This window comes from Desmodus rotundus, chromosome 2 (assembly GCF_022682495.2).
Source record: "Desmodus rotundus isolate HL8 chromosome 2, HLdesRot8A.1, whole genome shotgun sequence".
Lineage (NCBI taxonomy): Eukaryota > Metazoa > Chordata > Mammalia > Chiroptera > Phyllostomidae > Desmodus > Desmodus rotundus.
In genome coordinates, this window is record NC_071388.1 from 191,833,484 (window position 1) to 191,861,051 (window position 27,568).

Sequence of the window (27,568 nt, forward strand, 5' to 3'; positions counted from 1 at the left end):
TAAATATCCTCTTTTAGGTAATCTAATACTAAAGAGATATAACATTGGGGTTTTTTTAATGACCCCATTTCTTTTATTCCCCAAACTTTTCCCTAAGTCTGTCCCCTGTTGCCATGTGTTTTCTCTTCCTGGGTGTTTGGAGGTGAGCTGTGTCTCTGTAACTGCCTGCCAATTCATGGTCTCTTCATAATACAAAGGGAATTTAAAAAGTCCAAGTGGCAATTTAAAGAATGGATTAGTTTAATTGTCCCAAGAGGGGTTGGGTTAAATAAATAACGGTGCGTCACGCTGGTGTGACCTTCTTGTGACTCACCCTAAATGGGATGCTGTAGCGCTATAGTTTGGGCATGCAAAGAACACTACAGCATATTGTTCACTTAAAAAAGCAGGTTTTAGAATCAACCCCATTTTGTTGAAAATATTTACATGTATCTTTGACTAGAAAATTTCTGGAAGGATATACAATCAATAGTGGTTGTATCTGGGGAGAGAGAGGCTATTTTTTCTTTTTTTGTTTATCTGTGCATTTTAATTATTTTACAGCTAAATTTAGTCCTTTACATACATTGAAAAATAAAAGTGGGAAGAGCTAGAAGAAAAGAGAAAAGAGTAGCTACTGTAAGACTATCAAACTCCTCTCTTCCCCAGCTGTATTGAGGTATATTGACCAATAAAAACTGTGTATATTTAAAGTGTACAGCTTGATGTTTTGATACGTATTATGAAATAACCACCACAATCAAACTTATTAACATATCCATCACCTCACATAGCTACCATTTTCGTGGTGTGTATTGTGTGTATGAGCTGAGAACTCTCAAGACCCACGCTCTTAGAGAATCTGAAGTATGCAACACGGTACTGCGAACTCTGTCACACTGCTGTCCATTAGGGCCCCAGAGTCTACTCATCTCGTAAACAGAAACCGTTACATCCTTGACCCGATTTCTCCCTCCCCCCAGTCTCTGGCAACCACCACCCTGCTCTCTACTTCTATGAGTTTGACTGTTTTAGATTCCACATGTAAGTGACATCGTGCACTATTTGTCTTTCTGTGTTGGCTTATTTCACTTAGCATGGTGTCCTCCAGGTCCACCGATGTTGTCATAAATGCAAGCTTACCAATCTTACCTCCATGGCAAATGTTTAAGTGACTTAAGTATTTTCCCAGGGCCTTGCTACACACGTACACGTTTTATCCACAGGCAGATATTTGTATTGGAACTACGGCTGTTGGTCACTGAAAGCAATGCCTTAAAATTCTCTAAGTTGGTATAATTCACTCAATAACTATTCTTTTGCTTCAAGAAAAAAATGTACAAATTTTACAATATATTTTTGAGGCTGAAAAAAATCAATGCTTTTTAATTTGCTCAAATGAATCTTAATTTACAGTTATTACTTATATTTTAAATAATAAATAAAGCTGTTTAGATAAAACAGATAATTTAACCATGTAAATAATCAGTAGACATTTGCATCTATCGTCTCACGTTCAGAAGGCAGTTAGCATTAAAATTAGAAAACAAGATATACATAAATTAAATGTTATTAACAGAGTATTTTTACCTTCTTTGCGTAAACTCATTAGCAGTTGATATAAGATAATTTTCCAAGCGGTGCCCGGTGAGGTCATAAATTACTTGGGAGGAATAAGTTCTTCTATGAAGTGGAGAATAGTTAAATTTAGGACATTCCTGAAAAATAAAGTTAAAAAATAAGTTCTTTCTGGCCAATGCAGTGCAAATCAAACAGAAAATGTCAAGGACTTCTGTCTCATCATCTGTCTATTAATTGTCACTGGCAGAGGGTGATGTCTGCTTGTGACTTCAAAGAGCTTTGAAAGGAAGGCATCTTGCCTAAGCCAAGTAGTTAGAACAAACCGTTATTATATAAAGAGAGCTTATACGTGTGTTTAGGGTTCACTTGAAGTTAAAAAAGAATACAACTAATGTGCGATTTTTCTTTTACTGTACTGACAAGCTTGATATGTTAGAAGAAAACATTAAATGCTAAGATGACTCAAAATTCCCTCAATAATTCACAGGGAAAAAAAAAAAGTTTTCCCCAAACTGAAAAGATAACAGGCTTAAATTCTCAGGGTCTAATGGCAGTGGATGAACAAATTTGAGTGATGGGGGGAAATGGAGACTACTTGAACAACAAGAAAGAAAGAAAGAAAGAAAGAAAGAAAGAAAGAAAGCAAGCTTGAGTTATATTAGTTTTAAGGTCCCAAACCTATGTGTCAGAACTCAATTTTACATATATCTAAATCTAAATTTAATTTATTTTTCTGCAAATCTAAATCTAATATTTATTTATAGAAGTCTAAAATTATTCCAAATAACAAGTTTATGTAAATACTGCAAAAATAATGCAGGGTCCCTGTAGACCCTTCACCCAGCTGCCCCACTGTTAGCATCTCACATTATAATTGCACATTTGTTACAATTAAGCGCTTTGGTACATTACTACTAATCAATCTCAGAGCTTAGTTTTAATCCCTTATTTTTATGGTTGTAGCTTTCTACACTTCCTGACCACTTACTTTGCACTGAAGCTTCCCATGTTTCATTGCCATGAAGTGTAGTTTGGGAAAAACCTAGTAGCATCTTTATAGTTTTTCCTTCCATCCCTTCACACAATGTCCCACACCTTGAGCTTAGTACCACACCTGTAGGCCAAGAGCCTAGGGTTGCAGGTTGCTCTAACAAATGACTGCTGAGTTTCGCCTTACATCAAGTTGTATCAACCTGAAGATCACATCCTAGAGTGCCACTGGTTTCACAAATCAGAAGATACCCTTATATGTGCAGGGTAACAATTTAGCTTTAATTTATACTGAATTATATGTACAGAAAAGCACACACATGAAACTGTATACCACTTGGTGAATTGATAAACTGAAGCCACGTAACCCACCACTAGATTAGAAAACAGAACGATGCCCCCTCATCACACTCCCTTCCGATCACTACCACCTGCAACGCAGCCGGCACAGCATGGTTTGCCCTGTTTTCGAATTTCACGTAAATGGAGTCATATTATACGCACTCCCTTCTATTTGGCTTTTTTACTCATCTTTTGTTTGTGAGAATCTTCCAATAAGACATGTTGTTGCAGATCAGTTATTCACATTTTGTTGTGTAGAGAATCCCATCGTAGAAATGTATTACATTTGATTTCCCCACTGTACTGCCGGTGAGAATTTGGGTGGCTAGTAGGAACAGTATTGCTATAAATATTCTAGTGTGCGTCTCTTGGGGAACCTATTCCCATTTCCGGTGGGCATATAATAGGAATGGAATTACTGATCCCGTATGGCAGGTATATCTTCAGCATTAGTAGATACTGCCACACACTTTTAAAAACTGTTTACACAAATTTAGATTCTTATCAGCAGAGTATTAGGTTGAAAAAATTTTAATCTCTTGGGGTTTTTCTTTTTTATTAAAAAAAAATGTATCCAGATTCTAAGTTTAAATACTGTTAGTTGACTTTTACTGTAAGCAAAACAAAATACATAAAGTATTTCAGAAATTAAATAGATTAGAGGAGAGATTAGAAAACTCTTTGAGTACCAGTTAAGACTAATATTTAAATAAGCAAGGATTCCAAAAAATGCCTGTTGAAGCTCAGCTTTTATTGTTAGTAATTGTCTTGCATGAAAACACAAAAGTAGGCTGCATTTACTGAAAACATTTTCATTCCAACATATTGTACAAAGAGTTCAGGGTACAGTCACGTGATAACTTTGAAGAAAATATTGCTAGAGTCCTCCCCGTGGGGAAGTAGACTGACAACACAGTGACTCACAGAGACTAACAGTGATCTCTTTTCTTCAGCTCTCTTTAATTTCCCCAGTGAACTTGGCTTTCTTAAAAGTTTGTTGAATTGATAGGCCTACGGTGTATATGTATAGAACACAGACAGGGTAAACGATAATTGGACAATTTTTTCTGTTTCTTTCAGGACATGAATTTTCCTTGCATTCTGGAGGTGCTGCTTAGAGACACAGGGAGTTCCTTCTAGACTTCCGCATTACTGACTCCCTGGCTGGCCACTCAGATCGCGGTCTCACCGTGTTTTCAAATATGACAGTTATGGTGGCATTTTGTTGTATGAAATATAAAGCTTTCTGGCTAGAACTGAACTGAGACCAAAAATTCATCTTCGGTGAGTTTCCGCAAAGACCATCACAGAATTACCTACCTTTGGAAACTTGTCCTGAGATGGATTTACAACAGTGACCTGAAGTTCAAAGCCAGCATGTTTGAGCTGCCCGGGTCCCCATCTCTGAGCTACTAGCTTCCATAAAATGAAATTATACTGACTCTTTGGTAACCTAGATAGATCTTTCAGGTTTTGATATTTCTTTCTTTCTTTTCCCCATTTCACTAAAGTAGAATCCCATCTTACCTGGACATTTTCCGAACAGGAGCAAACACCGAAGTTAGTGATACGTTCTCCACTGGTGTTCCATCCTCCCAGACTGTCTTTTTCTAAGCAACTCCTGCAAGTGAAAATGGTATCAAAGTGAGGATTATGTGCATTCACATGTTTATGTATGTGCATACATACACAGAAAAAAGTGTCTGGTGTTATATTCAGGTCCTAGGTACAAATTACTGATGTTTTCTTGGCTGAATGTACATTGTAACTAAGAAACAGAAAAAATTTTCAAGTAACCTGACATTTTGGGGGGAGCTGAGAGAGAGCACTTAATAATTAAACAATGTTAAAACCAAAGCTCAGGGAATTGTCTTAGTACGGTGGGATGGGGCTTTTCTTCTCTTTTTTCTGTTCATTCCCTCTGACAGAAAGGGGATACTTTAGCAAAATTATGTGTCAATGTCGGGTTACATGTGTTGTGTACTATCTTGGAAGTTTGAATGAGCAACGCTACATAGTGCAAAGGCATGGGAATTGGAGTCAAGACCTGGGTCTCAGCTTTAGCTGTGCGACTTCCTACCTAAACTTCTTTATATAAGAATCTTAGTCCCTAGGAGCCTCTGTGTTTTCATCTTAAAAATGGGATTAGTAATTCACAGGGTGGCTGTGATTGTGAAATGAAAATATGTACAGAAAAGAACTTTACAAGTTATAAAGCACCTTTTCATTATTATTACAGCATAGCCAGGGAGTGAACTAAAGAACACAGAATATATCTGTTAAACACATTTCTGTCACTTCACTGCCCTTCTCCAGCCAAACGATACACATCCACTCATTCACACACCCTCACACATTCCTGTGCACGCACACACACACACAAAGTGGAATGTCGAAAAGAAGACAAAGGACAAGAAGCACTTACATATCACTGACGTTCAAACACGTGTTGTCGATGCCAGGAAAGGCCCACATTGCTGAGACCAGGGCTTTTGTGCTTGGGTTAGAATTCCTGCAACATTAATGGACAGAAACAAATCCATGATTCCTTCACTAGCCTCCCATATTAACCTATGGCTCATAAGTAACAGAGTAAATAAAACAGGCTCTCTAGGGGACCACTGTTTTAAAAATTTAAGACTTAATCACAGAAATAAAAAGTGTCACAGGAAAAAAAACACCCATCTCCATTTGGCTGCCTTGTTATTCTTCTGATTGCCATGTGCACTTAGTGATTACACATGGTATACATACCATTATATTAGACAAAATTGTGACATGACTATTTACTTTGTGAGACCAATAAAAATTATTTGCTGTACATTCCAATAGATTGGGAAGCCATACCTAACCTGAGTCTCTTGGTTAAAGTCTAGTCATTAAAAATAAAGATCTACTATAACTTTATCCTTAGGAGAACACATAAACTCTTAAAAGCTATTTGTTGGCAGTAGGCGTGTCATGTCACAATAAATCAAACTGTCCAATCCTGTGACAGAATCAGGCACTGTGGCCTCTAAGTTCTTATCCTTCAGCATCTCATTGCATTCATTCGGGTACAACCGTGCCTCTGGGAGCAAGGTGGGAAGATCGTTTCAGGCAAAGGAAGGAAACTTACACGTAGAAGGCAGTCTGCTCAGAGGTACCATACAGAGATGGGGAGATCTGGATCTCTGGATAACTGTTGCTGGAGTTCCTCAGTGTGCCCAGGCCCATGGCAGTGGTTACAAAGACAATGGGGAGGATAACCTGAGCGACGAAACCTTTCCAGTTCCTGCGGGTGTGGTGGAACCTCTTAATGAGTATCGCCAGGATCTTCTTCAGTAAGAGTCCGAAGCCATCCAGCCTCTCACCTCTTGTCAGGATTTTGTCTGGTTAAGAAAAAGAGATTTGATATGGTTCTGGGGAGTCTTGATAAATCAAGTCATAAAGTGACTTCCAAAACCTATAGGCAGATAGTATAATGTGCTACGGTGGGAAATCTTATATTTTAAAGATTTGGATTTTAGTTCAGCTCTGGATTTATCAGCTTCGAGCCTGAGCCTCTTCATGCCATAGCGCCACATGCAAAAGTGCTTTGAAAATTGTAAGTCACTATACACAAAATGTTACTATCATGTACATAGTAATTTTACATGTCGAAGGGATATCTAGAATTTTGTAAATGAGCATTGTTTCCAACCTCCAGTCTCAATACAGGCTCAGTATGCATTACTAATTATTAATACTGAAGAGTTGCTTCCACCAAGAGATTAAACTCAAATAAAACAAATGGAAACCAAAACATCAACCTAGTCTAAGAACTCATTCCTACTGTGGCAAACTTAGTGATTATAAGTCTCATGGGCTCTCACTCTTAATGTGAAGTCCAATGGATTCGCCTTAAACGTGACAAAAGGAAAATGCTCTCTTCTAAAGTATAATTCTAGTTCAAACACCTATTCATTACATTCTTTTTAGAAATTTGGAGTAGTTATATGGTGTTTCAAAACTCCATTTTTACCACCTGAATCACAAAAAGAACTTATTAGGCAAAATGTCTACCCTCATCCTTTCTGAAATGCTCTTCAGGTGCTAAGAACAATTCCATGGCTTCTAAGAGTAAGCGCCGCTGTGGAGATCATAAACCGTTTCCTTGTCAGTGCCCCTCCAACTGATAATCCCAGCGGCACCCTTTAAAAAATAGGACCAAATAAACATTCTTTCCTAAGGCCTGCTGCCAAGCAAGCCATATGAGGAGATGACAGTATTTGTCAGCTCTGTGGGTAGTTAAAATTCTTCATCACAAATTATGCAGCACAAAAAATCACGATCATCATTTAGCTGATAAGGAAAAATACAAAGCTGCTTAATTTAAAATGAACTCCAATTGAACAGAGTGAAGAAATTTAAATGCAAACGCATATCTCTGCAGAGGGGAATTGTAGCCAGAGCTAAATATTTTAAGTTAATTAGTATGCTTTCCTGTTTCTTGAGAAATTATAGGTGGATGGCTTACAGATGTATCAAATGCAGCAAGTACGATTTCTAAATATCATGTCAATAATGGGTACATTTTGGCTAAAGAAGAGTTTCAAATTATGAGACAAATCTATAACATTTACTTCCTGAAGCAGATGACCACTTTCAAAGTCCTCAATTCCATGGAGTAGACAATTATATTCCCCAAAAGATGACACAGGAGGAATCAGGCAGCAGACAAGTGAAACTTCCAAGTTCCAGAATTATACAAACATTAGAGATGATCTTTACTGAGTTTTAGAGCCAGGCAAATACTTAATTAAAAGTTCTGTTCCTAGAGATTTTATCAATTTAAACAAACTGTTGAAATGACTATTCCATAATTTATATAATATTTTACTATATGTTTCCTTAAATAGTGTCTTCAAAGGAATAAATTAACTGTCAGAAAGAGAATAACTGAATAGAAGTTATTTTCAAAAGAGTTCAATTCCTCAAAGTTGTGTTAAGATACATGATTTTTCAATCATGTATTGCGTGAAGAATTGGGAGAGAGACCTATTACTGTAGAGTCATAGCCATTGGCTCCAACTTCATCAGTTCAGAGACCCTCCTCCAAAAGCATTTTCTCAGAGCCTGAATTTCTTCTCAGCACCTGAATTGCTAGGAGAGGTGGGAAGGATAGACATTTTTTCCAATGAGGTTCCATAACGAGTGATGACTATTTTAGAAATGACTATTATCTCCATTCAGACATATCCGCTAAGAGTGAGTGAACTTTAAAAGGCTACTTTGTCCATTGTGGAATAGTACCAGTTACAAGAAGGATTTTAACTTGTTGAACACAAATCTGAGATCTTTGTTAGTTACATGCTGAAAACAAGTACTGGTGGGTCGAGGAATACTCATCATTGTCCTAATAAGGAATTTTTTCAACATTCTCAAAGTATTTTTTGAAATAGACACCTGGCCAGCTAGCTAGGTTGGTTAGAGCATCCTCCTGATATGCCAAGGTTGTGGGTGTGGTCACCCAGTCAGAACACATACGAGAATCAAACAAGGAACGCATGAATCAGTGCAACAATGTATCAGTGTTTCTCTCTCTCCAATCTCTCTCTCCTCCTTTCCCTCCCTCCCTTTCTCCACCTCTAAAAAAATCAATAAATAAACATTTAAAAATATACAGTTTGAGTAAATATTTTTATATTAAAAAGAAAGCTTATGTTTCTTTAAGTTTTTTGAATTTAGAGAGACAATTTAAAATTGAGTTTTAAAAACCAACATCCATCATGTGCATTTTCTTACTTATGTCATTTACTGAAATCAAGCAAAACACATGCTTAGGTTTGTACCATCTCTGTCTGTGAAGTTGCTGCTGCTCACAGACAGGTCGTCCGGGGTCGAGGTGCCACTGGTGCTGGGGTTTCCAATCTTCTTTTGTGTTAAGTGCTCAAGTCTCATATCCCTGTTTTTTTGTGACTCTTTCGTCAAGTTCAAGAAGACCTGGAAAGAAAAGACATTATACTTCATTAACATGTAACATGCGTATCTTTAGTTTCTAGGTTCAATTTTGACTTTCAATTCTTATCATATTTATCGAGACAAGTAAGTTTGGCTTGAAGTGAACATATTTGTACGTAAAAGATAGGCATTCTCTGATTGGAGCGACATGGTTTTGTTTTGTTTTTTTTTTCTCAGAAGTCAGTCTTACATAAGAATGATATTGAGGTAATTTGAAGATTTTATGAAATGTTCACTTAGAAATATTTCTTTTCTTTTTTAAAAAAATGGTACAGCTTTATTTTCAGAGAACAGCAATGATATCAGCTTTAAGGAAGGTCTGGGAGCACCTCTTCCACGGTGGTATCGGAAATGCCATAGCAGCCGATGTTGAGGCCGCCCATGCCGTTGTCCAGCGCTCTTAGGAGTGACAGATAGGCCCCCGAGACTTTGGTGCTAAACGGAGGAAGCACATAAACGAGCTCTCCCCCGATGTCCTCCTTCAGGTAGGCTTCAGGGAGGTGGGATCGGATCATCGCTGTCACAGCCGCTGTGTCACACACCGCACTCGCATTTAGAGTTGGACTCTAGGGGAAGGAAAAAAACCCAGAAGTTCAATACTCCTTTGTCTTCACCCTGTAGCGTCCCAGGGCCCTCGTCAGGGGTGGTGAGTTCTTCTCAGCCACCCCAGACCTCAGGTCTCACGTCACTCCTTCAGGGGCTCCCTGTCCCCCTGGGGGTCCCTGTAGTTGCTTGCAAATAACCATTCGCTGGCTCCACTCTCCCATCTCACTCTATCCCTTCTCCATCCTCACTGTCCACCATCTTCCCTGTCACCTGAAACCACAGTCTCTTTTCTGTGCTAAGAGTGCTTCAGGCTCAGGCACAGCCCGTCCTCGGGGCCTTTGCAATTGCTTCTTTGCCCCCAGATAGTGCCATGGCTCATTCTCTCCTGGGCTCTAACTCTTGGCTCACCTGACCCCTTCTCTTACTCCTCTACTTAAAGTGGCACCACTCAGTATTCCCTAGGTGCCTTCCTCTGCTTTATTTCTACCCATGGCATTTATCACCTGCTAATAAACTAAATAATACACTTATCAGTTGTATCACCTGAATTCTCCCCACTTCATTAGAATGTAAACTCCAGGAGGGCAGAGATTTTAATGTCATCAGCCCACTGCACTATCCCCCGTGCCTAGAATAATGTCTTGGGCACATGATAAGGCATAACACACACTTAAAGCAAAAATTTTTGAATGCATTGATAAATATAGCAAGGAACTACTTTTTATATTTTGGAAGTCACACCAGTATGATTAGATAAATAAATGATAGTTGTCAAAACCTGACTGAAAGAATATACACCTCGCACAATTTGATACACCCTGTGCAATTTTAGACAGTACAGGGACCCTGAGTCAGCATTTTTGGTCTTCAAAGATGTAAAAGACAAGCACCAGGGGCCTGTCTGAGTTGGACTCCACGTTGCCACTTGAGGAGTACTGATCAGAGAGTGGGTATGTGATGGCATATTTTCTTCATTTGCTTTGGATAGAATGGAAAATCTAACTTTTAGCCTTACAGGATAAAATGCTGGGGAAAAGAAAGGGTTGATTCCTCATCAGCAACCTGAGGACATAAATCATTTTTTACCTCGCACAGCAGCTCTCACTGCGTGACCCCAGACCCGTAGCATCAGCACCACCTGGGACCTCGTTAGAAAGGCAGTAAATTCTGGAGCCTTATCCCAGACAGACCTACAGAAGCAGAGACTCTTGGGGCGGGGCTAGAGGTCTGAGTTTCCCTAGACCTGCCAGGTGTCCTGAGGCTTGCTCAGGTTTGAGAAATATGACTCTAACATACTAATAGTGAATTTTAGCAGTGAATAAAGTTGGAAAGAGGCTGCCTCTGTTTCAAACAAAATTAACTTATGACCCCATACTAAGGTGTATTTTCTCTCCTCCAAACCTTTTTCTTGGTGAGCGTGAGGTGGTAGCCATCCCCAAACGCTTCCTTGAGGTAAAAGGGTGACCCGCAGCAGCGCAGGCCCCCCTGCTCCAGGAAGGCGATGCGGTCACTCAGCACCTCAGCCTCGTCCAAGTGGTGTGTCGAGAGGATGATTGTTCTGGCTTGAAAATACAGAGTGGAACGACCAAGGATGAAAAATGAAAATATGGTTCCCAAGATACAGAGAATTAGCACAAGTAAATCTTGCAATTTATGGGAAGACTCACATTTATGAGATAACGAAAAACTGACCAGAAGGAGCTTCCAAAAGGATCAAAGAGAAATTCAGGGCTATTCCTAAAATATTTGGAGGTCTCTCTTTTTCTCTTTCCAACCCTCCTTCCTGCACCCCACCCCCACCATTTCATTCGCCACTATAAAGAAGCATTAATTTTAAAGACTTTTTGAATATTCCTCTCTGATTAATCCACTCTACTCTGATTGCTCTTTGCTTCACATCCTGTTAGCATTTATTTATTCTGTTTTCAGTTTATTTTCCCTTGTGTATGTTTGGTATCTCTAATTAGATTCTCAGCTCCTCTGGGCAGAACTCGGAATGTCTATTGGATTTGCATGCTCTCAAAAAAGCCAGTTAAGTGGTCAACTCACAGTGGGCACACGTTGATATTAACTAATTGGTCCAGAAATTTAGTTGGGAGAAACGAAGACTTGGGAGAAGGAAGAACCCATGTGAGGCCTTAATGGGTGTCATAAACAGAAAGGCTTCAGTTTGCTTGTGTGTATCCCAGAGAGCAAACTTATGGCTGCTGGGTGGAGAAGTTATAAGAAGGTACTCATACCAGTTTTGTTCTTGGATATAACATCCCATATACTTCGACGAGAACATGGGTCAACTCCAGTGGATGGTTCGTCCAAAATGACTACCCTCGATCCACCAATGAGAGCTATGGATATGGATAACTTCCTCTTCATGCCTCCTGACAATGTTCCAACTCTCTTATGACGATGGCTGTATAGTCCAGTATCTTTTAATGTCCTTCAGAAATAATGAATGGTGGTTATTTTTTACAGACAGACCATTTAAATATTGGAAAAATATAATAAGTACCCTAAATGATGGATATTCACTAAACAACCATTATGTGCTCAGCAAGGTGCAATAAACTATTGAAAATTCTTGACATACTTTTCTATTATGTATCATCTACTTGGAGTTATAAAATTACTGCTCAGGGAACAACATAAGGGAATATATGGCTCATTCTTTTGTTCACTCATTTGACAAATATTTATAGAGAATCTGGCCTTTTAGTGCCAGACTCTGTTTTAGGTGCTGGGGGAAAGAAGTAAGCAGATAATGTTCCTACCCATAAACAGATTATTTCTAATATGTGTATGCATCAGGAAGGATGCAGAGAAAATTTAGTTGACAAACGTATTGCCAAGTAAGTTTATAATATGCCAGGTGGTGATAGGCGCGATAAAAATGAATAAAGCAAGGGACAGGAGATAAATAGTACCTGGGGCATGCTGTTGTAGGCACCTGTTTTATATATGGAGGTCTCCTCAAAAGGTGACATTTCATCAGAGACCAGGGAAGTGGAAGAGTAAGTCAAATGGCTGTTTGGGAAAAGCTGCTTTGAGGAGAGGGAACAGGAAGTGAGAAGCCCTGAGGCTGGAGCAGGCTTAGCATAATCAAGTGTGAAACTGGGCTAGCGTGCCTAGGGCAGAGGCAATATGGGGAGACTAGAAAGAAATGAATCAGAAGTGAGACTGGGGGCAGGTCAAGTAGGGCCTCAGGGGTAGGCTTGGATACATGACTGAGTTCCACGCTGCGTGTGGTGAGGAGTCATTGGAGGGCCTTGACCTCAGGGACGGCATCCTCTGATCTTCAGTTTCCAAAGGTCGCCCTGGCTGCTCTGTGCAGAATAGACTACATAAGGGAGAACAGAAGCTGGGGATCCAGTCTGGGGGCTTGGACCGGTATAGAAACCATGGAGATTACAAACAGGATTTGGGGCAATCCAGAAGCCAGAGTTGAAGAGATTTTAACAATCCCTATATATAATATTGAATGTATTCACTATCAGAGAAGTAAAAAACTAAAAATCAGTTGGTTTGTGAGGAAATGTTTCCCATTGGTATTATGACAGTAGCTCAATTTCTCTTTGAGAAGAGTTGCCAACACATATTCTCAGTCCTCCCATAACTGACCTCTTTACTTCCTCATGCAACTGCTTTTTAGTCCAGTGAGGAACTTTGATGGAGCCATATAAGAGAAGGTGTTCTTTGGTCGTGAGGTAACTAAACAAGACGTCGTGCTGCATGCAGACTCCCATGCTCTTCCGTACACTGTGTAGGTCCGTTTTGGTATCTTTTCCATAAACAAAGATGGTACCTGCTGAGGCCCCAAACAGCCCAGTCAACATGGAGCTGGAAATAGAGAAATGATAAAGTTGGTGTAAACCAAGCATTGAAGCTAGGTTTTAGGAATAAACACAACTCAGCTGTTAGCAGAAAAATATTACCAGTCTATATCCTTAGGCAAGGTAAAACTATGAAGGAAAATGGTATTAAATGGGAATAAAAAATAAAAATTACTTTTAAGCTCTTAATAATTTAGGGTGTTGTATAAACACTACATAAGGATGATTATAATAATGACAGAAATGGGGCTTTTTAGTTGCCAGCACATTCTCTCCTTTAGCAAACCAATGTCCTTCCTTGGTATCATGTGGTGTCTATAAGTTGTTAGTCTCAAATGTAGATCTCTAGACCTGGTCTCATCACTCACTTCCAGGCTTGCTTTGTATATCCAAGAGGCTATGCTATGTCTCCAGAAGATATCTTCCAGGGTCCTCTAACTCAATGTGTTTAAAATTAACTTACAGTCTTTGCACTCATACCTGTCCTTGTTGGTGTTATCTCCTTCACCATCTAGTGAATTAACACAGGGGTTGCACAAGCCACAGATCCAGCTGTTTTTGCATCTTCCTCCTCTCTTAGTCTCATAACTCCACCCACGTTTTTCCATTTTCCCAGCCACGCCATAGCGCAAGCCACCTTCACCACTTGCCTGTGCTACTGTCAGCTTCTAACTCTCCTCTTGCACGCTCACTTGCCAACTCTAACCCCTTTGTCCACTCTGTGGCTAGACTATTCTCACTTAGATAGTTCCAGGTAATCTTCTAGGTGGTAGGTAAAGTAGGCAATTCCTTAATATCCATTTTCTTCACTAAAATATAAGCTCTGTGAGGTCAGGGAAAGGACCTGTTTTCTCACTGCTCTGTCTCAGTACTTAACTAGTGCTGAGAACTTCAGTGACTACTGTGTTCTCAGGGAATCAGTACAATATGCAATCCTTCCCATTAAACCATATATAATATCTCATTCTTTATATTAAAGGTTCATATTCAGAAGAATAAGATGGTGACTTTCTCAGCCAAAATGACAGCCTCTTCCAAAGCTTTCTCTATCTCTTTTCTTCATGGGCTTCTCATTGCCTGTGAGAGATCTTGCCTTTTAAGCACTCTATTAACACTAGAAAGCCAACTCTGAATTTAAACAGGTCATATAATACAGTTATATCATGTTCACTCATTTCATGACCTTACTTTTCCCCCCTTTATTTGCAAAACAAATTAATCTGCAAACACTTTGGTAGTCATTGAATTTATGCATGATGCTACTAAATAGGATATCCAGCTACTGACTCTTTTTCTTAAATAAGGGCTAGAGTGCCAACAGCATCTTAGAGATGACTCCCAGACAGGCAGTGTGGAGCGTGGGAGGTGAATAACCACAACACAAAATCTAAACAATGTCACTTTCAAAACATTTGAATCTTTTCTCCACTCAGACCCAGGAAAATGCTCGTTAAGTGAAGATGGAGAAAGAGGAGCCCATGTGCCACTTCTGCCCTTTTTGATCTACATTTGAGAGCTGGAGATTCTTTCATTTCTTTATGAATCAAGGCAAGGCTTCCCTGTGAGGGAGCGGCTGGGGCTGAGTGTGTTTACACCAGAGCATGTAAATTCAAGCTTATATGTAGCATGTAATGCAAATAAGTGAAAACAGACTGGACACATGAGATTGTATGAATTGGTAAGGACAAGAAATAAACCAGAAAGCTGATATGTCCTTTAAGAGAAAAGTTTCTAATATGCCCCAACCCATTGTCCCAACCCAAGACTGTGGACTCAATGTTGCCAAAACTTTTTTTTATATAAGAGATTCCAAGAATATTTTTTAGTTAGAAAACTCCCTTATTTTTAAGTATTGGCACTGAATTAAACATTTTAAGAGGCACTCGGGGTGGGGTAGGGGGAGCAATACCAGGTAGGAGAGGTAAACCTGCCTGGTGGGCCTGATCTGGCCTTTGTGCTCACAGTTTGGGATCTCTGATTTAGACTCCATCCTTCAGTGTGTAAGCTGAGCCATCTTAATCTATCTGGGAGATGTAATGGCTTTAATTTTTTGAAAGGGTTGAGGAAATATTGAATAATATGCTTCCATGATAAGTATTATGAAGTAACATACATGGTAGTAGTTTTCCCAGCTCCATTGGGCCCCAGCAGTGAAGTGATGTGCCCTTCGTAAAAGTTCAGATTGAGGTTATCAACAGCGATTTTTGAGCCATAGATCTTTGTGACTCCATGCAGGGCCACCCCGACTGTTAGATCCTTAGGTTCAGGTTCAATATTGGAAGCAAACAAGCACTCAGGACCTGTCGAGAAATCAAGAGAAGTTGTTGTAAGCTCACCAAGAAAGAAAACACAGCCAGAGTCAGACTTTTTCTTAATTGAAATGACAATCTGCTAGATAAAATATAATTCTGGAAACAAATGAACTATTACAGCTTTTAGCCTCCTCACTAGGTTAAAGAATGTGCGGCTACATTCTCTAAGGTCTTCATGACCCTTCTCTTGTCAGAAAACACAGCCCCAGACAAACAGTAACATTACAGTGAATTCTGTTTTATTCAACAAATCTCAAGTATTCACAAAACGAGTCTAAGGTTTGGTTCTCTGATTGGACAGGACGATACCAACTTATGAAAGGAATGTCTACGAGGTGTGATTTCACAGTGACAAGGCTGGCTCTTTAGCTCAGACCTGTGGTTTATAGAAACCAGCTCTTTTGTTACTATCTACATCTCCTTCAGGCATCACAAAAGGACTACTTATGTGCGCCATCCTTGCTTTATAAAGGTGACACTACTCACCCAGTGTCAGTAAGACATGAACTTGAAAGTGTCCAGTGTTGGTGATAGGTTAAGCTAAACTATCCATACTTATTACTTGGTTACTCCTTATGACTAGTGACAGATGGTTGGAGTTTGGGGTGCAGCCTGTGGCCAAGCAAGAAAATTTTTCTCTGTGTGAGTCTAACTGGACCACAAAGGGATTTACAATCTTGGACTAATTAGCACCATATGCTAACCACCTAAGCTAATGAGCCCAGAAAAAGCCACAATTTAATCTCCATAAGAGTCCAAACACATATGTGTAGACATATTCATCCATGATGAAAAGAATAATCTTGCCATTCAGGAAAACATAATTAAAATCACTAGTCATGTAAATTTTGTATCACTTCTCTCATAACAATGCATGTTGTTGACCTACTTGTCTTGCTGGCAGAGGGGTTGGTGTTCTGCATCATGATATTAGTAAACATTAGGCCGTTGCTCTTCTCATGCTTCACCTCTGCATACCCAAACTGCTTCTTCCAATAGGAGGGAAGAACTGGGAAATACCACGGAGCTGCCATGCCATATGTACCTGTAATAAAAATGTATTAGGAAAAAGGGCTATTAATGATTGTTAACATTAAGCATCAACAGCTAAATAACAGATGACTACATATGGTTCAGGAAGTAGTTTCATTTTTTGATACTGTATAAAAGTAAGAGTGCTCTCAGTTTTCAAAGTAAAAAAAAGCTTTAAAAAAACTCTTTTCTTTTCAAACAGCTTCTTGGGGATATAATTATGCTCCATAAAATTTCCTCATTGTAAGTACAGAGTCAGATGATTTTAGTAAATTTTTAAAGTTGGACAACCATCACCACATATCAGAATATTTCCATAACTTCAAAAAGTTCTCTCAGGCCCCTTTGCAGATAATCCCTGCTCCCACCCAAGTCCCAGGCAATCACTGATCGTATTGCTATCTTTACACATTTGTACAAATATAAATATTGCTTAACGGAAAACTCCTAAGCATGCTAGAAGTGATGGCCACTTGAGAGCTAGGAAGGGGAAACCCAACTAGTCACTTCCCATTAGAATTTGGTAAATTCTCCTTCAAATGAAGAGACTTGGCCTTTGCCTTGTAATCCCACTTGGAAAGACTGGATTCCATGCTTCTTAACTCACTCCATCCTTTTAAGAAACATCAGAGAAGGGAAACCCTAGGTGCATTATCTCATCCTGAAGAAATTTTGGTTAATTTTGGAATTTAAATATTTATTTTTAAAGATTATATGTGGTAAATCAAACACTAGAAAATAGATATTAGCCAACTCATAACAGTGACAACCATAAAAAGCAGGCGTGTGTAGGAAGTATGTTCATACCTGGGAAGACATTCCTGACGTACCAAGCAATCATGAAATAAATGAAGGAGTCGGCTACAATCAGACCGCACAGCCAGCCAAAGGAGGTGGTGTCATCCTGAACCGGGGAGCTGTACATATTTTCCCACTGAAGACCTACAAAGTGCACACACACATTTATTCCTGTGTGAGCTATATGGCAGTCGTGAACGACAAAAATCCACTTTCACAGAAAGGAGCCTACCAATGCCCTGCTCTTCGTATCGTGCGATGTACTGACTGGCATAGCTGAACGCTGTTGGCGACAGGAGGCTCTGTGAAGAGAACAAACAGCCATTAGAGCTCTTGAAGATTTCATGCTTTTCACCCGGATGGATCTTAACACACTTAAACTTTGGGCACGTGTAGATAAAATCGTATTTAAAAATACAGAGGTCCCTAACCAAGCAGCTGCAACTCTGAAAGAAGAGAAAAGGAAATGGCAGAAAACAACAGTAGGAAAATTATAACTTGAAAAAAATTGCCATATGTCCAACATATATGTCTAAACTTACTAAATGTTGCTCAGCAATTTGTAAAATAGATAAGTAATACAATGTTAAGACTAAAACCAAATGAAATGTTAGAAGCCAAACTATGTTTTTACTTCATTAATTGATTTCGGGTAACAGAAGTTATAGAAATACACTAAAATAGCAATTGATTGAAAACTTATAATTTCAACAAGTTAAAATTTAAAATTTTGTTTAAACCCAAAGTAGTCAAAGTTAGATGAAAGTTATTTATCACTTTTCATTTCTTTATGGAAAGCAAAGTTTTAATATGACTCTTAGTCAATAAAGAGGTTTACTTCTACTTTCCAAAATTCATAATCTCAATGCTTTCACTAAAATTCTTAAATTAATTGAGCTCTTTTGAATTAAAAGGCAGAAAAAAATTCAAAATTGACTATGTGTTGTCAATGCATTTGTTTTTATGCTTGTAAGTTATGTTGTATGCCGTGAAAACCATGAAAATCATTGATATATGAGAATAATTCTAGTAACGGGGGCTTTCAAGTTAGAATTCTTGGTGCCCTTCAAAATGTGACATATTATATTTTAACTGTTCTTTCTTTAGGAACTATTTCTTAACAGTATCAACTTATGGTTTTAGGAACTACAGGAAACTGTGTCCTTTCCATAGCCTTGTGATTGTATGGTATACAATGATGTAGAAAAACCAACTATCATTAGGACAGTTAAGCTTATTTTGCAATCACTAAACTTTTAAATTTCAGTAAGTACACATGACATTTCAGTGTGACCGTCTAAAAACAACAGCAAAAAAGGGTCCATTTTTCTTACACACCGGCCATTCCACGTGACCGCTGACTCACCATGAACACTTTCACCACGTAGCTCAGCTCATCGTCAACTGTCACCATAACGATGAAGGGGAAAAAAGCGATGATGTAGATGAGGCTTCCAATCAGAGCTGCGATGTTGGTGTTGTTAAAGAAGGCACTGATGAGGTAGCTCATGGCAATAACCGAGAAGCTGTAGTCCGAAAAATACAGGAACAAAATGAACCCATTTGTTTTAGGAAGAATATTGCCAAACTTGAGTATAATGATGAGGATGACGATGGTAACCAGTAGAAATCCAACACTCTCTATGAGCCAGGCAAAAAAGTGACTGCAGGAGTTCACACCCATCATCTTCATGTACTGTAACAAGGAAAATGTATTAGATGTTGCTTAAGCAGATGCATTCCCAAATAACAATTTTTCAGTACCACGCAAAAGTGCCCACAAAACCCTCACACATATGAATTAGGTAGGCACCTTAATCATTTGCATAAGTCAGGTAGTGGTTTATACTTGCTACAGGATATTAACATGACCATTTATTCCAGACCGTCTTAGATTGCATGCTCCCAGAGTATACAAAATATAATGAAATAATAAATAATTTGGGTGGTGAAGGTGTTTTTTTACAATTCAGTTTTATAACTGGTATCTAACTGATGTCTACAGATTAAATTAGTTTGGAGTACACTATCAAAATTGATGGTATCCCCTGGAGAATTTTACATGAAAATGACATTTGTGCAGTCATGATTATTTCCAGTGGATAAAAAACTATGACAAATTCAATGTTGGGACTCATATAATAAACCTACACATTTTTTTTTTACTAATCAATATTCATGTTCCTGGGAGAAATAAAACAGACCTGATTCCTAAAAACTTAAAATATGGGAACTTTGAAGGGAGACATTCTGTCCTTTGCCACACCTTCCCTTTCTTTAAAATCACTGGTGGTCTAGGTCTGATTTGTCATCTTTGTTTTCAGAAAGACATTCATACACACAAAATTAACTTATGTACCTTAGATATTCTATAGCTCCTTCTCAATGAGTATTCTTTTATAACTTGGTGGTACTCGTGGAGGCCAAGGTATTTATAAACGTAGAAAAACAGGTCACTATGATGTGTTTGTGCATTAACTCAAAAGGGTTCTGAAAGATCTAAAGTCCCCTGGACACCGGCTGTCTTGAACTTGGTGATATGTGTGGTGCTTTCGGAGAACCTGGATACCCTGGTTTCTAGTTTTAATAATTCATAATTAAAATTAAGCTCACGAATCCAATATTTCATAGAAAATAACCCCAAAGAAATATTCCACTAACTTTACAAGCCCTACCTTCTTAACTTGTCTAGAAAAAAAATAGGAAATGTGCTGGATCTTTTGCTTTATAAGCAAGAGAGTGAATTTTATTTTCTGCCTTTGCAACTTACCACATTTTGATAACTCTGCTGTTCTGGTTGTTACCATGGAAACAGCTACCTGACTGCCAACAGTGTAAGCTGTGGGCCTTAAGCTAATCACCACTGAGAAAAAGCCTCTGACTCTTCCTCTTAACTTTGCCCTTTCCTCACCCTCTTTTCTCCCTACTGTGTCTCTCCTCCCAGGCCCTATCACCCTTTGTTGTAAAGACTCAACCTATGTTTCCATAGGAATGGACGTGTGGGTTAAAGTAAAAAAAGTCAGCATGGAGCAAAGATTCACTACGGAAGTTTCCTCCAATTGTTACTTATCCACCATTGAAAACAAAATTACATTTTGGTGTGAAAAAATACCTCATATAGATCTTATTTTAGAAATTCTCTCCCTGCATGCCAGCCCATTTGAGATAGTCACTGTGTCATGTCTCAACACTACATTTCAGAGACACTCACCTACTCAAGTATGATCATGATATGTTAGCTCTTTATTTGCCTTTCTTCCTATTTGTATTTTGAGGGGGTTTTTTTTAACTGAGTTTCTGCCCATTTGAATAAAATTAAATGAGTTATGGAACCCATATGGCTATTCCAAAGCCATATGTACGATAGTAGGAGACAATGTCAATATATTTCACAAAGTGAGTGTAAAATATCCAGGACACCATCGAGGACATGAAATAAAGCTGACTCCATAAGCATAAATGTGTTTTCCCTTCCTGTCAATTGAAAGCTGAAGTAGGTCACATTTATATATCTAGAAAATTATAGCCCTGTTAAAATATAATCTGGCAAACCTGAAGACCAGGACTAACGGTGCTTATCATTGTAGTTTTGAAATTTTTGAGACTCAAGACCAGATACCTATTTCCAAGAACTGGTAAAAGTTGGAGACTCATTATTGCCTTTGATAGAAACAAATTGAGTTCAGTGCTTTAAAAAATACTCACTAGTTAACATTCTAGCATGAAACAAACTTCAGTGTGAAACTCCAGGATTTTATGCCATGAGGAGAACGGCTGCTTTCATAAAGACTCAGAGCATGGAAGCCACCCATAAATTATCCAGATTCACTGCCAACTACGTTATAGTAAACAAGACCAAACTTGCTGATGGAAGATGGCACACAGAGAATGGTTGGCTATGCTTTCTTGGATGTCATTGGTTCCTCCTCAAAGTGACAGCTGTCAGGTGCCCACTTTGTAAGAAGAGTCACGTGTCTCAAGCCTCCAAACCTGCCAGAGCAGTTCATCAGTACCTGATAACCTGCTGCTCCAGGAAAGCCCTTCTGGACAGTGGCCAAGTCTGTCCCAGTTTATGGCAGAAAAGAATGAGAAGAGGTTCAGTAAGATTTTACATAAACGTATTGTCCCATTCAGGAGAAGCTTCTGCACAGGGACTGGCATTAGTGCTATCAGGAAAATAAACCACGAGTATTCATATTTTTACTTGAATATTTACTTATTCAATTCAATAAGAGTGTCAAGCACCAATTTGTAAAGAATAATATTTTATTTTATTTTTATTATTTTTATTTTTTTTAATTTTTATTGTTATTCAATTACAGTTGTATGCCTTTTCTCCCCATCCCTCCACCCCACCCCAGCTGAACCCACCTCCCTCCCCCACCTCCACCCTCCCCCTTGGTTTTGTCCATGTGTCCTTTATAGTAGTTCCTGTAATCCCCTCTTCCCACTGTCCCCCCGCCCAGGCTATTGTTAGATTGTTCTTAACTTCAATGTCTCTGGTTATATTTTGTTTGCTTTTTTTCTTCTATTGATTATGTTCCAGTTAAAGGTGAGATCATATGGTATTTGTCCCTCACCGCCTGGCTTATTTCACTTAGCATAATGCTCTCCAGTTTCATCCATGCTGTTGCAAAGAATAATATTTTCTACCTCAATTTTAAAAACTCTCTCGAAAATAGATATTTATATATTGTTTTAGTAAGATGCACAGGATGTTGTGATCATTACTTGGAATGTTCCAAGTTTCCACTAGGGGGATGGATATTGTATGTCAAAAAAGCATAAAAGGTTGCCTGAAGTGAAGCACCAAAGGACTAAAAGTCCTTGTGTAGTTCTTGGTAACATCTCCGCAGCCAACAGATATTTTAGTGCACCTGTCTAAACCGAGCGAGCAACTCCAACCAAATATGAGCACTAAAATCTCCGTAAATGATTTATATTAGATCAAATGGATGAAACTAACCCATAAATCAGGAAAATAATATATAATATGCACATATATAATATATGTAGAAAAAGCTCTTCCAGGTGCTATAGAAGCAGCTTTCATATGGTTTTAATTTTTAATTTTCAAAAGGAAGGAATGTATAACAAAACCCAATTGAAAAACATTTTGAAACATTTTTAAAACTACAGTCTTAATTTCATCAATAAATTTACTTATCATTAATATTTATGCTAACTTCTTCAGCAAGTTAAAGGAATTCAGTGGAGTCATATCATAAGAAGGTCAAAGGTTAATGGTTTCATTGAAATAACAACTAACTTGGTTTTCTTGTCCAGATTTGAAAACAATTTCAGAAGAAAAAGGTATTTTGTTACCTTTTTGATTTAATTTGGAATAGAAGGAAGCAGAGAATGAGTAGATTTACACCTTAACCAAATATAAAAACAATGGCATTAAAAAGTGATTTTGAATCTCTGGTAGCCTAAGAGATTATTATCACCTTCAAAAGTCCTTAAGATTCTACGCTAGTAACATAAGACTGTGAGAGGAAGGGTAGGGTTTGACTGGAAGTCAAGGCACTTGAGTTCTAGCCAGATCTACCATTAACTAGCCCCATAGTTTTCAGCAAGTCACTTATTACTTTCTGGGTTCAGTCTTTTTATCTTTAAAAGGGAGGAGGTTAGTTTAGAACTGTGGACTGTGGAGGGAGGCTGAGCAGGGGGCAATGGGCATGTTCTAGTCATTCCTCACCTCCTTCCATTCATCTCACAAATAGACCAGATTCCTTTGAATTTAGGACACTACCAATTTTAAGTTGTGCCAATATTTTACATGCAACCAAGAAAGAAAAATCACTACCAAATAAATTATAACACCCTATCAATGCATCCCAATTTCAGAGGCTTTAAAATGTGTAGAAAAAAATCATTACCTTGGAACTGATAAAATATGTATAATTGAATGTCTTCTCTCCTCTGGCAGTGAGAGAGCTACATTCTGAAAATATAGTGCTGAGTGAAGTGTTTGATGACAACACTCAGAAAATTTAAGGGATTGGGCCCAAGTGAATATGAACTGGAGGACTCAAAGCCTGATTCTCTGATTTCAAGTTCACTGATCTTCCATTATATGACTTTGACCCCCAAGATCAGGTGGCTAAATTTTGAAGATAGATGCCTGAAGAATGAACACACAGAGCTACCAAGCAAGTGCTAGTTCATTGTTTAAAATGTCTTTCATGTCTAAAATTTAGAAAGAAATCTTCATTATGCTTTGAAAAATTTTTGGTGACATACATAGATGTACTTAGAAAGTATCATCCCTAAACAAAAAAATAATATAATGTGTGTATTTTATTTGTATATATGTATATATATACACATATATATATACATATGTACTATGTTGTTTCTATGACAAATAGTATCTTTAAGGTAGATGTTCATTTTGAAGTAGAAAATAATTTAGTTTTTATCATGGATTTGTACTACAAAGTTTTTCTTTAATCTGTGATGATTCACTTCTAAGTACCAGAAACCTAAAAGAAAAATATTAGGTAAAGACTTGCGAACAAAATTGTGGTCCAAGGTGTGGATCCAAGTTTTTAAATCAGAATTAAGAAACCATCGTGCCCAGTCCTGAATACAACTGGGCTCAAAGCAGTTGATGAGACATTTACCGACTTGTACCTGAAATTTAAAAATGCAGCTGTGAGGATCAACCAGAATTTGAACAAAAACGCTAAGAAGTATAGGTTCAGACTGTAGGACAACCTTGGAAACCTGATGTTGAACTAACAAAAGTATGAAGCAGTAATTTGTACCTCGTAAGGAGAAATAATCAACTGCCTAGAAGCATTGGCAAAGTTAGTCTGAAAAGTACAAGTAGACTAACAGGTTACTCTAACCTCATTATTTCAGATTGTCATCCAGGACGTGCAATAATTACTGTGCTCCAGTTTTGAAATGTCTCCGCTTTCTCTTCACTCACAAGTGTAGGAAAGGACTCATTATAGGACGAGAAGATAAAATAATTTCTATTCCAACACAATCCAAAAAACCCACACAATGCTTTTTCATAAATTATAAAAGGAAGTAATATATTTTGGATTTGGGGATAATGATGAAGAATATGCTCAAGAAGAGTTCATGCTTTACATCCTAAATACTATCTGCCATTGTTATATTATTAACTTAGTAGCTTAACATGAAATTCTTAGCCTATAAATCATGAATTAGTGGGAGATATAGGAGAAGGTAATTGAAGGAGACAAGTTATACTGGAAAGAGAATTTGCTTCCTGAGAGCAGAAACAAGCCATATGTCTATATATATGTCTATGTCTATGTCAATATCGATGTCTGTGTCAATGTCTATGTCTGTGTCAATGTCTGTGTCTGAGGCAATGTCAATGTCTATGTCTATGTCTATCTATATGTATAGTTGACCCTTGAACAACACAGGTCTGAACCCCATGGGTCTACTTACATACACATTTTTTTCAATAAATATGCAGTCAGCCCTCTGTATCACTGGGTTTTATATTCCCAGATTCCACCAACTGTGGATCAAAAACAGTATTTTCACTCCATGGCTGGGAATCTGAGGTTGAAGAGGATTGACTGTATGCACTGATCCATGACATTTTATACAAGGAACTTGAGCATCTATGTGGGTCCTGGAACCAGTCCTCTGTGGATACCAAGGGATGACTAAAGTTTGGGGGCAGTCAAAACTTATATGTGGATTTTCAACTGTGCAGGGGTCAGTGTTGCTAGTCCCTCCTTATTCAAGGGTCAACTGTGTATATATACCAACATTCATACCAGTATTTGGACTCATTTAGTTACCATGCCGATAATCTTCTTGCTTTAATAGTATTATTGTTATTATTTAAACTTCCTCTGTTAGATCTGAAGTCCTATAGGTAACTTTCTGGGCAAAAAATTACTCTTAGGATTATAAATTATACTTAGATTTTATTCAGAATTATTCAGATTTTGTTTTTCAGAAACACTTATAAATAAGATCTCTGTAATTTGGGGGGGAAGTGCTGCATTTTCAGCTGCTGTTATGATTCATAAGATATACTTCTAATTCACAAGGTATGGCTCAGGTCTTCTGAGTTTGTAGAGGTGCAATGAAAACCATAGTAACTATTATAGAAATATACCTTATTCATAATAAGAAGAAATCCTCAACTTACCTCATGAAGCCGGAGGTCTTTCTCGTAAACAAGCTTTTTTACAAAGGCAGCTATAAATACAACCCAGGCCACCATGAGCACGATTGGAAGAGAATAAGAGACACTGGTTAGGAAGCTGTAAAAAAACAAAAACAAACAAACAAAAAGAGAAATCCAGTGACCAGAATGAATGTCATACTTGCAGATAGCAATAAAAGGAACGCCACGCTTCTTACATTTAAGGTATATTGCTTTTTAAAATTGAGAATCATCATTAATATAACTCTTTTATGAAGCTGACTTAGTAAGCCCATGATTTTCATGCTCTAATGCTGCAAGAACCAAAACAAAAAACAAGCAAACAAAAAAACCCCAGCTCTGGATTGCTAGATAAAATCGCCTAATTGTTTAAAGTGTGTTTGAATATGTCTTGTCCAGGAAAATAATCATTATATAGATATAATTGCAAGGCTCGAAATCCTTCTGCTTAAACCAAACTCTTATCTAAAATGCAAATTTAAAATTAAATGGTAATTGGTTTATCTAGCTAAAAACTGTATCTTCCCAAATTAGTGTATCCACCTACTCTGGAAGCTCATAGGGATTATTAAACAAAATTATCCAAAATAAGATAAAATAAAACTCAAAGCATTCCATTTAAAATGCAGACAAAGAACTTGGATCCCTTAAAATAATGCTTCAGGAGATTTTTCATAAACAGTACAGAAATGCCTATGCTGGTAATATGCTAACTAGAGGGTAACTGAAAGACCTCATCAGGACCCATATATATTCCTCAGTGACCTGCCTATGATACCTGAAAGTTCAAGTCAGTATTTCTCAAAGTTGAACACTCATCAGAACACCCAAACAGCTTATTGAAACACTGATTTCTGAGCACTGCCCCGCCCTAAGCCTCTGACTTATTACATCTGGGATGGGGTAAGAAATTTGCATTTTCAACAGTTTCTTGGAGGTATGATGCTGCTGGTCCAGGGGCTACACCATGAGAACCACAGCCTCCTGCTTTAGCCACTTCACTATGAGCTAAGCAAATGAGTAGTTTTCAATGAGCGAAACTCTAAATTGATTTGTTTTGCATTATTAGGCTCCGCTGAAGCTTTTACTTGGAGAAAGATCCCAAGGCCATTTCCTTTTTAATCTATAAGGCTAAGGAATTACCTTCAAGTTCTCCATGAAAAATATAAGTAATCATGGAACATGACATCACCATCATTCATTCTCACTTTAGCATCCCAAGTGTAACACCATCAGAGACATGAGGGGTTTTTCGATGGGAAGGAATAAAGGTTGGGGCCATATCCAATGCTTTGCTTCCCAGGAAACTGTCAGGCATGGGGTACGCATTTAAAGAATATTTGTTGAATGAATTTTGTCTTGGTTCAGATCCAACCTTGATGCTGTTTCTGGCTTTAGTATTAGGCAAAAGCCCTCATCTGTTAATAGCAACCCCCTGTAATGATTCCTTTAAGTGACTGTGTATTTTAGATTTGATACAAGATAAACAAAAAATATGCTGGTCTTATAATGTAAGGATCAGTGCGCTACCAGTTTTACAACTTTGGACAAGCTACTTAACCTTTCTGAATTTTCTTTTTCTTATCTGGAAAGTGTGTCTGACAATACCTGCCCCCATTTACCTTCTGAGGTTCTTGGGAGGAACAAATGAAATGGCGTATGTGAAAGCACGTTGTATACAACAAAGTTTATATATACATATAAAGCATTGCATGTATATAATCATATACATTCTCCCATAAAAAATGCATAGTACAATGATTTTTAGTCTTCAAAGAAACATCCACATACCCACCATCCCAGGTAGCAAAATTGACAAGGGGAAAAAATAGTGAGCAGGAAAATAGATAAGAATTTTCATTTAAGTGAACTCACAGTTCCTCACTGTTAATGCGAGTCACTGCATTTCACACGTGGTCCAGACTGCAGAGTCCTGACTGGCCTCCCAACCTGCACCTCCCCTTGACAACCCACTGACAAAATCCACACCTCCCTGCCCCCAGTCA

The 27,568-nt window shown here is 38.1% G+C and overlaps 1 protein-coding gene across 1 annotated transcript in view; it reads right to left on the reverse strand.

Annotated features, from left to right (window-relative positions):
- Positions 1–27,568, reverse strand: part of ABCA12 (ATP binding cassette subfamily A member 12) — a 165,155-nt gene that overhangs the window by 25,347 nt on the left and 112,240 nt on the right. The window contains exons 23-37 of the mRNA XM_045198539.2: positions 25,545–25,659; positions 18,756–19,085; positions 17,622–17,691; positions 17,399–17,533; positions 16,449–16,604; positions 15,361–15,547; positions 13,036–13,254; positions 11,661–11,857; positions 10,822–10,982; positions 9,204–9,440; positions 8,706–8,856; positions 6,011–6,263; positions 5,318–5,404; positions 4,420–4,513; positions 1,570–1,697 (exon numbers count right to left, since the gene is read on the reverse strand). Coding sequence (XP_045054474.2) covers positions 1,570–1,697; positions 4,420–4,513; positions 5,318–5,404; positions 6,011–6,263; positions 8,706–8,856; positions 9,204–9,440; positions 10,822–10,982; positions 11,661–11,857; positions 13,036–13,254; positions 15,361–15,547; positions 16,449–16,604; positions 17,399–17,533; positions 17,622–17,691; positions 18,756–19,085; positions 25,545–25,659 — 2,520 coding nt within the window. The remainder of the gene's footprint in view (positions 1–1,569; positions 1,698–4,419; positions 4,514–5,317; positions 5,405–6,010; positions 6,264–8,705; positions 8,857–9,203; positions 9,441–10,821; positions 10,983–11,660; positions 11,858–13,035; positions 13,255–15,360; positions 15,548–16,448; positions 16,605–17,398; positions 17,534–17,621; positions 17,692–18,755; positions 19,086–25,544; positions 25,660–27,568) is intronic.